Below are 14,093 nucleotides of genomic sequence, written 5' to 3'. Positions count from 1 at the left end.
GGGCAAAATTAAAAAAAAAAAAAAAGAAAAAAAAAGGAAGAAGAACGGCAACCTTGGTCGATCGATGCCAGTCGATGGACCGCGAGCGAACTTCGCCCGCCAAACGAAACGCCGACACGAACGACGACCACCGGCAAACGAAATTTCCCTCGTAATCCTCGTTTTCCTGTGCCACTGCTTCCATTAACTCTTTGCGTTAACATACCGGCGGTCTATTTCGCGATCTTACGAAAATCTGAACTGCCACACTTGACTCCGGCTATCTCGAAATACTAATACTAAAGCCCAAAATAATCTTCCACACCCTTTTCTCACAAGGGTTTGTCGGTGTATGTTTTCGTCTTTCTATTTTCCCCTGTCCTCTCTTATACGCGCGCGCGATCTCGTCTTCACGGTGAAACGATGATAACGGTAACTCGCAACGAATTACCGTTCGAGTCGTTTCCCCGATAAACTCTATATCCCTTACCACTATTACTATTCATTTATCACTATTATTATTATCGTTATCAATAAAGAAATACCAAGTGCTGTAACGTTGATCGGTTGTTGGCAACGACGGGTCGGGCGAATGATCGCCTCTCGATATTACCATTGTCTTCTCGTATTTCTATCCCCAAAGTAGCGTCGTATAATAACCCATACGTTACTATTGTAAAAATCTCTGCGCGGAACACGAACCGCGTGCACGAATCGTTTGCACGTATATATATATTCTATAATATATATATAAATATATTATATTCTTGCGTGTTTAGTATTAGGATCGTGTAAGTCGATGACGAATCGAACCGATCGCGATCCCTTCGGTTTCTCTCTTTTTTTTCTTTTTTCTTTTTATTTTTCCTCTTCTTCTTCGTCGTAATGCGTAATAATATGTATATTGTAAGGTGACATCGGCGTAAACAACCACCCTGATATTATGTTCTGTCTCGTTTGTATAACGGTATGCATCGAAGACAGCCGAGCAATGCCCGCGAAGGAGAATGACGGATATCGTACAACAGCCTTGCTGTCTTTTTGCCGATTCGTTCATTTTCATTTTCTTTTCTCTTTGAAAGGTTGTTGGTCTCGGGTCTACGAGCGAGTGAAGAGAATGCGCGATATACGATGGATGTTGCGTTGCGTAGACATCGACGACGGTAAAGCATTGAAAAGCAAAACTGGAAGGATCGAGCTGTGATTGTCTGAAGACCGATTAAAGATCGTCAAGCGTCACGCTGTTGATCGTTTGCGATCGAGAACGTTTTGCGACAGCGCGGATCTTATTCATACACGAGTGGTGGGATTTTATAGTCGATGGGTACTTCACCTCGGCAACCTGATCCGTTCAAAATTGTGTAGCGTGGACTCTATTCGTATTCTCCTCGATTTCTTCAAGCTTTTCATCGCAACGGTAGGATGGGTCGCCGGAAACCTGCGTGCCTTTTGCGTTTCATCGGTCGAGAGTACGCGTGTACGTACGCGTCTTCTTTCTATCTTCTCCGAACGATTTTTGTCGGCTCGTTCGGTGTCGAGCGGATACGCCGATCCTTCGACTATGTGGTAGATCCAACTGTAAGAAAGGTGATGTGCGTCGTTGCTATGTACGATGATGTATCTAAAACGTGCGCGGAAATGGAAGATTTTGTTTGAAATTTTGGCCACCGTGTCGTACGTGGCGAATCGTCTATTTCATCGAGTCTCTTTCGGAGTTCTTTCTCCTTTCTATTCTCTTTTTTCTTTTTGTCTCTTTTTCGTTTTATTTTTTTTTCTTTTTTTTTTTGTATCTTCTGCCGTTTCATCGAAAGTTTGCTCGCGAATCGCGTAGCTGTTACGCGTTAGACGCGTCCTTCGCCTCTTCTGCGCGCTGCTTCTGGATTTCTCTTTTTGTTTCGCTGTCCACTTTCTTTCTAATACCGCGACGGTAAGCGTTTGTCCATCGTCGTGCCGGTTTTCTCATGCGAATTTTCATCTCGTGTATTTCGTCTGCTACTGTATGTTATTATGCGTGGGCGTGCTTTCTACGACTGCACCAGCGTGCGCAGTTTCTTCCTCGTGGAGGAGCACTTTTCTGTTTTTCTTCTTTTTTTCTTTTTCTTCAAAAAATGTTCGATAAAAAACTACACAAAATGACCGTTGTTCCGTCGTACAAATAGTCTATACGAAGAAAGTGATAAAAATTTGATAAAGCTTAAGAAGAGTCGTCGGTGATAGGTCGACGACGACATTGGACGTTCGTACAAAAAAGAAAGAATCTTTCTCCCTTTCTTCTGTTTCTTCTTCTTCTTCCTCTTTCCCGTATCTTTTTTTTTCATTTTCTCGTTTTTTTTTTTTTTATATTTCCTGCTTCTTATCTTCGTTTCGTCGAGGCTCGCATACGATAGTTGAAGTTACGCACGTTTCACGCTTCGATTGAAGGAATTGTTCTCGTTTTCTTCGTCGACAAAGTTACTTTGTTAGCTGATGCATTATACGATCTTTTATTTGTTTATACTTTTCCGTTCCTGGTGTTGTATCTTAAACTTGTCTCGCTGGATATATGGAAAATCTTAACTTAAGCGTCGAGCTTACTTTATATTTCCCCAATTCTAAATCGATAAGTGCGATTTCTCACGGTAAAATATTCTAGAATACTAACATTTAAATTTACCGATAATTCGATTTTGTACATTCGTTTTCTTGGTATTCTTAACCAATAGTAGATTAATTTACTTCTCGCCTCTTAATTCACGCGCGTAATAATTTATAACGTTAAAAATCTTTTCTCTTTTCTTTAAGTTATTACTATTTATATTAATAATTTCTATTCAATCTTCATATTCATTTTTTTTCCATTTTTTCTCTTTTTTTTTGTGTTTAAGTTTTGTTACTTTGATTTGTACATTCTCCCGAGCGTGCGAACGGGCTTTTGACACGTTCTCTCCAAATCTCTCTATCCCTTTCCTTTCTCTTCCTACGTGGCGTTTGAGAAGTGCTATGCTGAGGAATCGTCCGGAAAATTAACTTTCATCTCCGTGTTATCGCGATGCTTGTTGTGGTGTGCTTTCTCCTTTTCAATGTTTCATCAAGTTGTTGCGTGTATATGATTTTTGCATTTATCGTGTTCGCGCGGTATATTACCATAAATTCTCTCGAATTCTCGTTACTTGTCGTTTCTTTTTTCATCGTCGAAACAGAGTGCAAGTACTGTGGACGAGCAACGAAGTTAAACAATGTCGTCTTTTTCACTTTCTACGCTACTGAATCCTCAAGTTTCTCGTTTTTCTTGTCGTTACGGTAGCTTTCTTCCTTCGTCTTGTCGTGGAAATTTCGTTTTTCGAAAATTAGCGCAACGAAAAAATGAATCAAAGATCGATGAACGAGTTAAAGGTGTAAAAATTCACGTGCGGGGCAGATTGTGCGGATCACGAACTTTCGTTCTTGTTCTCTTCTGTTCTTTTTTTTTTCTTTTTTTTGTATTCGTACTTTTTCTCTTTCTTTTTTTTTTACTTTTTTTTATTTTTTTTTTTTATTTTTTTTTACAAAGAGATATTCCGAAAAGGGGTAGGGGCGATGGATTTCGTTGTTGCCGCCAAGTGTCTTCTCTCGCGCCGCGCAACAACGAAATTCTGTGAAAAGAGCGATAGTAACTCTTACTAGCGTCGTGCTTCTCTATACATTTTGCGTTTCTGTCGTTTTCTTTTCTGGCACGCTTTTCGCGTGCGATCGACCGTGGAAAAATACGTGAAAAATTTGGATTCGTTGTTTTGGCCGAAAAAATCAATGAATTCCGAACGTGTTCCCTCGATGTGTATCGTCGTTTCAGGAAAAAGGAGTGTCAAGTGATTTCGAATTGGCGTAAATGATTTTTTTTTGGTCGGTAAAGCGAATCTTTCCGTTTAATTTGACGTTGTTGCCGATGATTACGAAACCGTTGCGTATCTTCGTTTTGTCGCGTGTTGCATCTTCCCTTTGTTCTATGGATTTTTATCTGGCGGATTTACGTTTATCGTTTATCGTTCTATGGTTTCGTGGTTATTCTATAAAACGATGTCTGTTCCGTTATTCTCTTACTGCTGTGTGCATATTCATTTTAGTCTCTTGGCACTTTCCTCGTTTTTCTTTCCGTTCTTTCTATTCTTTTTTTTCTTCTTTTTTTAAATTCTTCTTCGTTTTAATCCTCTTTTATTCTTACTTTACAAAACGTTAATCACTCTCGTCTCTTTAAATATTTACGTTTCATAAATAAGTACGGAAGCGAAGGCCTGCGGGCGAGGAAGCATTTCCAGGAAGCGACAACGACGAAAATCGCGTCACATAAAACTGCGAGCCCGATCGCCTTTGTCGCTCGCCGTTGAAACGACGTTCGCTCGCCGAGCGGACCTTGCGCCGCCGTTCTCTCCAAATATATTAAATATATTATACAATTTACCCGACTAAAGTTTCCTTTATCCCCCCCTCCCCTGATGAGCTACAGACGCGCACAGCGCAAAAAGCTGCGCGCCGTGCCCTTTTAAACCTTGCTTTATCTTATCTCTTCCATCTCTTTTACGCCCATCTCTCTTTCTTCTTCTTCTTCTTTTTTTTTTCTTTCTTTCTTTTAAATCTTTAAGTTACATATTCTTTTACGAAAAACACTCCGCTTCGCTTCTTCTACACCACCTTCCACCTTATAATCTCCTTATAACTCTATTTAAAAAACATTTCAGACTTTCTTCGTCGCACTTCGCTTTTTTATTTTTATTAATATCGTTAAAATTCATTAAGTTATTAAAAACGTCTAACAAAAAAATTGAAAAAGAAAGATTCACTTAGATCTCCCCAACAAGGTATCAAAAATAAACTTATTACTCTTAGATTCATTTCGCTTTTTTTTCACGTTGCTATCTCGCTTCTCTCATCACGTAGTTCTTCCCTTTCTATCCGCTTTGTCTCTTTTTCCTTTTCCACTCAAATCCGGCGTCGTTGACTCTTTTCCTTCTGTCCTCGCTCGAGTTCGCTTCTTTCGTTATACCGCCCTCCTTTACTCTCTCTCTCTCTCCCTCTCCCTCTCTCTCTCTATCTATCTCTCTGCATCGTCGTGTCTTCTTTCTCATTTTCTTTCCTTATGCTTCTAATCCTTCCGGCACTACTCCTCCTCCTCTTCGAGATGCAGCGAAAAAGAAAAAGCCAAGAGAGCGGAGAGCATTGGCGCACCGAGCTTCCACCGCTCGCGTTCGTCTCTTTATTTTTTCCTCTGCATACCTTCTCTCCATCGTTCAATTTTCCATTATCCGCCGATAGTAGTAGTATTGCTACGCACACTCAACAGAAGTTCGTTTCTCTGTAATCCGTTTGCCTTCTCACCCGATAAACAAAAATCCTAACACGCGATATAACAATTCCCTTCCATTCAACGTACACGTTTTCTCTTTCGTAAAACTTGGATTCCCTCCTACCTACCTTAAACTCGTGTATTTTTGTACTAAACGCATACCAAATGCCATGAGGTGAACCGACGGTCGACGACCCTGTCTTCCGATCAATTCCGTGAACCGGAAGGGTTTACCGTCTTCGTCGCTATGCGCGAATGCCGGCCACCAGGTTCAACGTACTAATTGAGCATCGATCACGCGCCACGAAATTTCAAGGAAATCTGGCTAACGCTGGGTGATTTACAATCTCTGCCGGTAGCGAAACTTTCTGTTATCGATAGGAGAAATTAAAACGTACGAAACGATGACAGGGTTCCTGTAATAGAATCAAAATGAAACTTGGATGGCGGAGAGATTCAACGAACTTGCGAATACTCTTCTCGTGGCACGCGATGATGCGTCTGTCAGTCCGTTAATTTATCTTCTCTCCTTTTTTTTTCTTTTTTCTTTTTTTTTTTCTTTTTTTATCCTCTGTCGTTTATAAATCACTGAAACGGATCTAGCCCGTCGAACAGTTCCTCGAGTCTCTTTCGATAAATTAGTGCAAATTCACTTCACCGTTTTAAATAGTCCTGAAACGTTTAGCTTTCTTTTCACCGTGTTTTTCATCTTTCATCTACCTCTTTCACTCTCCCTTCCACTCTCCGTTTTTTCCCATAAAATCTCTTACACGATCGATCTTCCCGTTTCGAGCGAAAACGTTTCCTGCCCGTACGATGCATGTGCGAACCATCGTATCCTTCAACTTGTTAGACTCATGCCTTTTTTTTTTTGCTTCTGCTTTCATAAATCAAAACTTAAGACTTTTAGGAGTTACGCGCAATCGGTCACGAATATTCTTCGTTAATGGAAAACGTTATCTTTCCATCGCGTCCACCTATCGTCTCTTCAACGTTAAAAACACTCGATCTTTGAACTCTTCTCGAATTTTGTATTATCCCTTTCGCTGATGATATACAAGCAATTGCCGCAGAAAGAATCGTAAGAATTATCGTGATCGATAGTACGCGCCGTGCCGGAAACGCGATATCGCTGCGAGTTTCTAACGCTTTTATTAAATTTTTTAACGTATTCGTAATAGTATTTGCTATCCTAATAGTGATACGACTATATAATATATATATCTATATATATATATATATATATATAATTAAAACAAGAGAAAAATAGAGAAAAAGGAAATAATTACAGAATTTACAAAGATCGTTGAGGACCGGAATTTCCTAAAAATTCGCAGACGTACCATCTTCGTTTATTCGACGACTCGCTGGCGATATCCACGCTCGCATCACGAGGCGAAGAGCGACATCAAATACATAATCACGATGCCTTTTTCTCGTCAAATATCACTCTTCCACCTCCAGCATTTTTTCCCACTTTTCCCCTTTCTGCGGTTCTTTTCTCTCGATTATCCTAATCTATCTTCCTTGTATTTCTTTGCCATATAAGCCTAACCAGTAATTAATTACTTATCAATTAATAGTAGTATTCAACACACGCACACTCACACATTATTACATTCATTTATAAAGTAAAAATCCCTGAAAAGGTTTCATAGTTAGTAGCAACCGTCTTATCATTTTGCTCTTCTTTCGGTCTCTGAAACTTCTTACATTTGTCCTCTCCTCGAAAGCGATTGATTCTCGCTTTCTCGTGCGTACCAACGGTCGCTTTTTCATTCTCCCTTCCTCTCTCTTTGCGGAACATCCTTCTCGTAGCACGAAACAACGTCCGTTCCATGTACAACGTCGAACAATTCCTCGGTATTCATCCTCTCGTTTATACTCTTTTCTTGCAAGCGTCTTTGCTTCGTAGTTGACTCAGTTTCTTCATTCCGATCACTTTTGCAAAAAAGCGACTCGACGACGAAGGATGTTGTTCTCGTCGGTATCTCCTTCCATTTGCTGTTTTCGACGCCAATAACCACTCGTCGATTCCCAGCAGACGCGACCCGTCTACGTTGTGTCTTTCGCCCCTCCCGCTGCTCTTCTTGACTCTTGCAAGGAACTTGAGGCGAGTAGAGCGTTCAACGCGCCATACGCATGTCACGCATTTTCACTTCACTAATACGCAAAAACTCGTAATCGCTTCTTTGGTATTACAGGCGCGAGAGGGGCGGGGATGAGGGAATCTGCCATGAAAACTTTCCGGCTTACGTCTAACCGTAGAACGAGTCACGTTTCGTTCACATTTTCTTCGATAATTAAGTCTCGTTAATTAATGTCTCTCTGTGTTGTGATATAAAAAAAACTGTACCTAGAGTAGTTCTTTTCTTTTCTTTAAAAAAAAAAAAAAAAAAAAAACCGCTTTCCTGTATAGTGTACTTAGTAGAAGTAAGTAGATAGTTAATAGCAGTAGTAATAGTACTAGTAATAATAGTAGTTGTAGTAGTAACATGTATAACGTAATTGTGTAATCGTTACTTAACTTCTCTGTATATTATTATAACTTTAATATTATGTAGACTTCTTTTTTTAGATTAGTTGGTTTTTATCCTTTCTCTCGTTTCACTTTTCATTATCATATTAAATCTTTAACGGTAATGAATGAGGTAATAAGGTTGTGTATGCTTTTTTTCTTATCATCGTATCCTATTTCATCGACGAGGTGGTTTCGTTAACGTTGCGTAATCGATTCGTTCGAGTGCCACTCGTCGCTTCAACTTCTGAATTAAGCAAACTCGCAACGAAACGTGCTGTAACGCGCGTAGAAGAAGTGAGCGAACAATCTGTATATCTCTTCGACGGACGAATCGATTATAACTTATCATCCCCGCTTCGAATGGGCAGGAAGCAAATTTTTCGTCTCACTTCGTCTCGCATGATGCGTATTCGTTGGCTAACGTGCACACTTCCGTCTGATTCAACGCGGTGCTCTGCATCGCTTTCGTTTCACAGAGCTGTGTATCCTGAGCCACGAGGCTCGTTGTTGAACACGACGTAGGCCGAGTGTCACGATCGATGGCAATCGGTCAACAATAACGTAATTTACCATTCGTTCTGTTGCAAAAATCTGTCTAAAAAATAAAACGCTCTATATCTATTGCGTTCTCGGTGACGCGCGACAAAATGTACTTACGACAAATGAACTCGCGTACAAGACGAACTACGGTATAAAAGGGAGCTGGGGGAGGAAACAAGACAAGAACAGCCATCGATCATGTCACATCTTACCGTTCCGAATCAAACCTATATATTATGATTTTAAATATTATTCGATCCTATTGCATGTGTATGTGTGTGTGTGCGCGCGCGCGCGGGTACTGTACGTGACATTTTGAACCGATAGCTTTCGCGAAGTACCGTTCGTATCATGCACATCGAAGGATACATAGCCCGCGAGAAGGAGGTCGCACGTAGCCTTTTACGAGAGAATGTCAAAGCGACGAAGGCCACCCCGGCGATTCAAACGGATTTTCTGAGGCGTTGGTCGGCGTCATGTAAGTTTCAGTGACGTTACTGATTTTGTGATTGCTGTTGATTAGAAGGCGAAGTACTAGATTGTTGTTGAGCCGAGTGCTGCGACGCTGTGCCACCTTGTTGGGACGTGGCACTGCCATCTCTTCGAGTACGAGAACCACCTTCTTGGCTGCTACCACGACCAGCGCGTGAGCCTGCGACACCTGCTCCAGGTGCACCAGATGACTGTAGAACCATAGCGCGAATTCTTCTCTGTGCCGACTGTGAATCAGAGAACAAGCAAAAATATAAATCGATATATTTTGTTTGTCGGGTTTTAACGATCGTAAAACGTTGAAGTATTTTTAACGGTAACGCGCGTAATACCTGAACAGAGAAGAAAGGGCCAATTATTTGGACGGTTGCTTCTTCATCGGCAGAAGGAGATGTGGATTGTTGTTCCGATAACTTTATGATACTTCCGGTTACACGTTGCAATTCTCTAACGTTTTGTCCACCTTTGCCAATGATTCGGCCAACTTGAGTACTTGGTACGAGAATCTCGATTGTCAATCGGACGTCCTCGGTTCCGCCCACGAATCCTTCCTCGCGCATTTTCTCGAAAATTAAGTATTGAGCCTAAAAGCGAATATCATTGGTGTCGTATAATCGTTACAGGAGAACCATACGAATAACATTTACTTGAACAGAAAAAAAGGAATGTCGAAGGTTGTAACGGGACCAACTGTACATGCATAATGCAACATGTCATTGGTACGGGTAAACCCTTCATATTTTAATTTCCCTGTTCTATCAAGACGATGCATAGAAAAACCGCATCTTCTCAAACGAGACCAGGTTGATCGAGCACTAGCGTTTCTACACGTTTATCGACGATAAAAACCAGTTAGAAACAATTGTCAAGATATTGGGATTCGAACACGGAACCCTGACGTTTGCAAACCAACCTGTTACTTACTAAGCCACGAAGTAACTACACGCTATCTAACCGATTATTTAGTTCCTACTTTACATTCGTTAAATCTATGTAAAACTTGTGCTTTTCTTTACGTGGAATATCATACATATATATATTTTTCTTATACATATATTATAAAATTTACATCTATCATTATCTTTACATAATTCAAAACGTTATGACAATCGAAATTTTAGCGATACGTCGATTTCTAGATCTTTCATCTGCCAGTAACGTGCGCTTTTCCACTCTTTAAGCCCGAGCCTCGACTTTTAGCGTTAAAAATCATTAGATTTTACTCGATAAGGAATTAAACGTATCATCTGCGCAAAACTTACTTTCCACTGTGATTCTGGTGATCCGACGATAGTTACTTTTCTGTCATTTTGTTGTTCTACAGGCTTGTCCTGCTCGATTGGCGCGATTTTCACACTGGCGCCAGAGAATCTGATAATGTTTCTGATGTGTGAACCCTTGCTTCCTATGATTGCCCCTACACTCGTATTCGGAATGTAGAGGAACGCAGTTTCTTGCGTATCGCCTATCGGAATACCTTGCTGCGTAGGCAAACTGGTTTGATAAGGATATGGGGCTGGTCCGGTGCCATACAAGCCCGGGCCACGTGAGCTGTATCCCATACCAGCAGTGGACATCATAGCCATTGGATGTAAACCAGGAAACATCAAGCTTTGAGGCTGTAACGATCACGTGATTTCGTTATTACACAAGCTCTATCGTAACTTGGCATAATATTTGAAACGATTCGTTCGCTATGACTTCGCGTAACTCCTAACACTTACAGCCATTGCTTGCAAGTCATTTTCGTAGCTTTGGCGTAATTTGCTGGAAATCATAGATTCAGCTTTGCTCATGTTATCGATGCTGCCTTTCACCGTGATAATGCGCTCGAGATTGAAGTTGTTGATGTCATTGATACTGCTTACGGTGATCTTCGTATCTGTATCCTGCATGATTTTCTTAATGGTGGTACCACCCTTTCCGATAATTCGTCCAATCAAATTGTTGTGCGCAAGAATCCTCAATGAGATCTCGCTGTTGACAAACGGTTACGGCGCGTTAATAAACACACATGCATCCATTATACGAACGCGTATAGCAAATTTCATACGTAACATCGTTTGCAAAATAATTTCGAAAGCGGATAACGTTTCAAGCTTCTTACCCTTTACTCAAACCGTAAGCCTCTTGCTGCGTCACCTCCATAATTTTCTTGCAAGCATTCGTACAATTCTCTGGGTTACCGTAGATGGTAATAGCTTTTTCAGCAGCACCGAGGCTGTCCTTACGGTGAACATCGACTCGCGCGCGCGTCATCTGAGTGATCTGACGTATGGTAGAGCCCTGGCGACCGATTATGGCTCCCACCATCTCTGATTGTACAAGAATACGGAGCGGGAAGTCTGCCTGCCGTCCGGAGCCCGAAACCCCGGAATAAGCTACGCCGCTGCGCTGGCTGCGGCCTCTACGTCGGTTCTCCACCGTAGACATTTCCACTTTTAGCGGGCTACCCTCGTACTCGTGACCATTTAACTGGTTCACAGCCCTGTAAAACGGCGAAAAGACGATCGTCAGACCGCAACAATTACGATTAAGCATGTCGACTATGAAAAATGCCTATGGACCGGATGATACGTGGGTTTATCTCCGCGGCAAACAATGTCGAAACTTACTGCTGTGCTTGTTCTTGCGTCTCATAGCTGATGAGGACGGTTTGTAAATTAGGATCGCGCGAGGACAATTTCTCCACAGACTGCACTTGACCGCAGTTCGAGAACAGGGCCTCTATATCTTCTATTCTGATCTGAGCTGGCAAGTTGTTTACGATAACCTTGGATCCGGCACCGCTGTAAAAAAAGAAATTCAGAAACGTCAATTAGCAAACGTTACACACCTGGTCTCGTCACGTTAAGGGTCGATCGTGAGGATGGCGCGTGTACGATTCGTGTAGGCAAGAAGGAGAGAGAAACTTGTTTTTCAGTTACGCTCGTATTAAAATTATCGCGGTTAAAACGCTTGGGAATCGATGTAATTTTACTAACTCGTGCGAGCAAGGAGTTCCTGAATAAAAAACGAGACCTAGTTCGCAGGCTAGTACATTTAAAAGCGAGAAGCAAATCGATCGTTAAAGTTAAACGGTTGTTTTTCTAGTTAAAAAAAAAAATGCAAAAAGCAGGAAAATCATCGATCGTCAATAATTTCTTGAAACGAGAATATATGGTTGGTCGTGCACAACGTATGTAAGTATAACGCAGCATTTGGGTCAAGAATTTCTCGGTATCGGCTTGAGATCGTCAAAGAGGACGGTGCCTGCTAAACAAAAATCAACTCGACGAGGAAAGAGCATACGGCGAGTCAACACGAACGTACTGGGACGGTTACCAATCGAAATTGCAAGGCCGGTTCGTTGCAACAGCTTCTTCGAACTTTTTTACCGCATCTAAGTAAACATTTCGTAAAAGTCGAGAAAATATCGTTACAATATAAAAAACATCGATACAACGTAAAAGAATAAAATGTTAGAAATTCGTCACGAATGGAACGCCAACGCGTTACAATTTCCATGATAGTTTCTACGAAGAGGAATTAAAAATACCAGGATCGCTGATGGCTAGTTACGCGAAAATCGCCATTATATCGTGTTATGGCGATTATCTGTAAGTTCAGTTTCGGTTTTGTTTTGCGTTTGTAAATACGATACGATCGCTAATTACGTAAAATAAAGAAACTAATTACGCGAAATAAAGAGAGCGAACAGCGATGATATCGTTGAAAAAAGTTCGATAGCGAAAAGTTTATCGCGCGCAATAGTTAGAAATTTACTCGCAACGAGGGGCCGTTCGATTCGCGACGATACACGGTGATCTATAAATTAACGCGAGTCTACCATATCCCAGAGGCTCGACGATGTTCTCGCCAAGAGCGTCATCGGCAAAGATCGCATATGCGCGGATGCCCCTGTTGACATTTTCTCTTTCTTTCTTTCGTTCGACATCTCCACGTCGAATTTATCCTCGTCCTCGGCCCTTGCGAGGGAGACGGCGCAACATGAAAGGCATCGCGAATCAAAAACAAACTCCACCCGTACCCTATCTAAATACCAAATGCGCCTTCGATTCGTCTGTGCGTCTCTCTTCGAACATAATTCGCCGCAAAATTGGCAATGTGAAACAGCCCGTAGTAATTTCATTTCGCGTTCATTACGTCGGTATATTCCTACGGTTCCTCTTTTCGCGGATATACTCGCGTCCACGTTAATCGAATTTCAAGGGGTGAAGAATCGCGAAATTGGACGCAGCCACGGCACTGGGCGCGACGCAACATGAATGAACCAAATGGCAAGTAAGAAGAGGACGCGGAACGTGAAGAAGGAAAAGGAGGGTGAAACGGCTGAGACTCTCACTTTCGTACGTATCGATTTTTCAGCTCACCGACCCACTCAGCGTCAGGGCTTTCGACTAACCTTGAAGAAAACGTACCGACCGACCTAGCTTGTGCTCGGCCAATTATTACGGCCCGATGAGGACGCGGATAATCGCGTATTCGGTCGGTTCGATCGAAAAAGTAAAACAATCGCCGTCTCTTTTCTCACGGAAGCAGTGCACGTGGGCATTAAACGCGCGTATAGGCGTGCTGCGTCGCGGGGCGAAAAGATCGTCGTGAAATTCAAATTTTTCCCGCTGCTAATTACTCTCCCATTCCGCGGACAAGATAACGGATATTACTTAATCATATAGTTACGCGTCGGCTCGTGCTCGCGATAATTGTACCCGTCCTGTTCGCGTCTGAACGAAACTAACGACGAGCGAAAATTCTACCGTCGAAGAAGGTCGAGGAGCAACCGAGATATCCGATATAAATACGCGTGAAAATACGGAATACCGCGGGGCGGTGGTTGGCGCCAATCGAAAGGATCGTCGGACGACGATTCCGGAGATAGGCGTAAAATCTTGCACGACGAATAAAACGGCGTCGAACGGCGGTACGGCACAAAAGGTGAGAGGGCGACGCGCGTGTTACGTGTGTGTGATGGAACTAATTCCAACCCCCCGGAAAACCTTAACCGAACAACTACCGTGGAGCACAACGCGTTCCTGGGTGGCCGATAGAGACTCCTCTCTCTGTCCATCGTCGGGGGCTGCAGGTTCGAGGCTCGTCGAACCGAACTCTTGGACGTGCACGTGCTCGCGCCTGTAGAGAGACAACACGTTCGACCGAGAAAAGTCGATATTATGTCTCTGTTCGTACACAGAAGGTTCGTTTGCACGCGTGTATCGGTACGGGTTACGGGGCTACAGTGAGAACCGTGCAAAGGGTGGAGGA

General features: G+C 42.3%; 1 protein-coding gene across 2 annotated transcripts in view; it reads right to left on the bottom strand.

Annotated features, from left to right (window-relative positions):
* Nucleotides 1–1,754: 1,754 nt before the first annotated feature.
* Nucleotides 1,755–14,093, bottom strand: part of LOC100749100 (insulin-like growth factor 2 mRNA-binding protein 1) — a 74,965-nt gene continuing 62,626 nt past the window's right edge. For both annotated transcript variants that reach the window (XM_003493717.4, XM_012391941.3), the window contains 6 exons: nucleotides 11,444–11,617; nucleotides 10,936–11,316; nucleotides 10,553–10,805; nucleotides 10,091–10,447; nucleotides 9,161–9,412; nucleotides 1,755–9,055 (listed from right to left, as the gene is read on the bottom strand). In XM_003493717.4, the coding sequence (XP_003493765.1) occupies nucleotides 8,831–9,055; nucleotides 9,161–9,412; nucleotides 10,091–10,447; nucleotides 10,553–10,805; nucleotides 10,936–11,316; nucleotides 11,444–11,617 (1,642 nt within the window). In that variant the 3' untranslated portion in view covers nucleotides 1,755–8,830. The remainder of the gene's footprint in view (nucleotides 9,056–9,160; nucleotides 9,413–10,090; nucleotides 10,448–10,552; nucleotides 10,806–10,935; nucleotides 11,317–11,443; nucleotides 11,618–14,093) is intronic.

This window comes from Bombus impatiens, unplaced genomic scaffold (genome assembly GCF_000188095.3).
Source record: "Bombus impatiens unplaced genomic scaffold, BIMP_2.2 scf_1275, whole genome shotgun sequence".
NCBI classification, from domain to species: Eukaryota; Metazoa; Arthropoda; class Insecta; order Hymenoptera; family Apidae; genus Bombus; species Bombus impatiens.
Note: the sequence above shows the minus strand (reverse complement) of the source record. Positions and strands in the feature narration are given on the sequence as shown.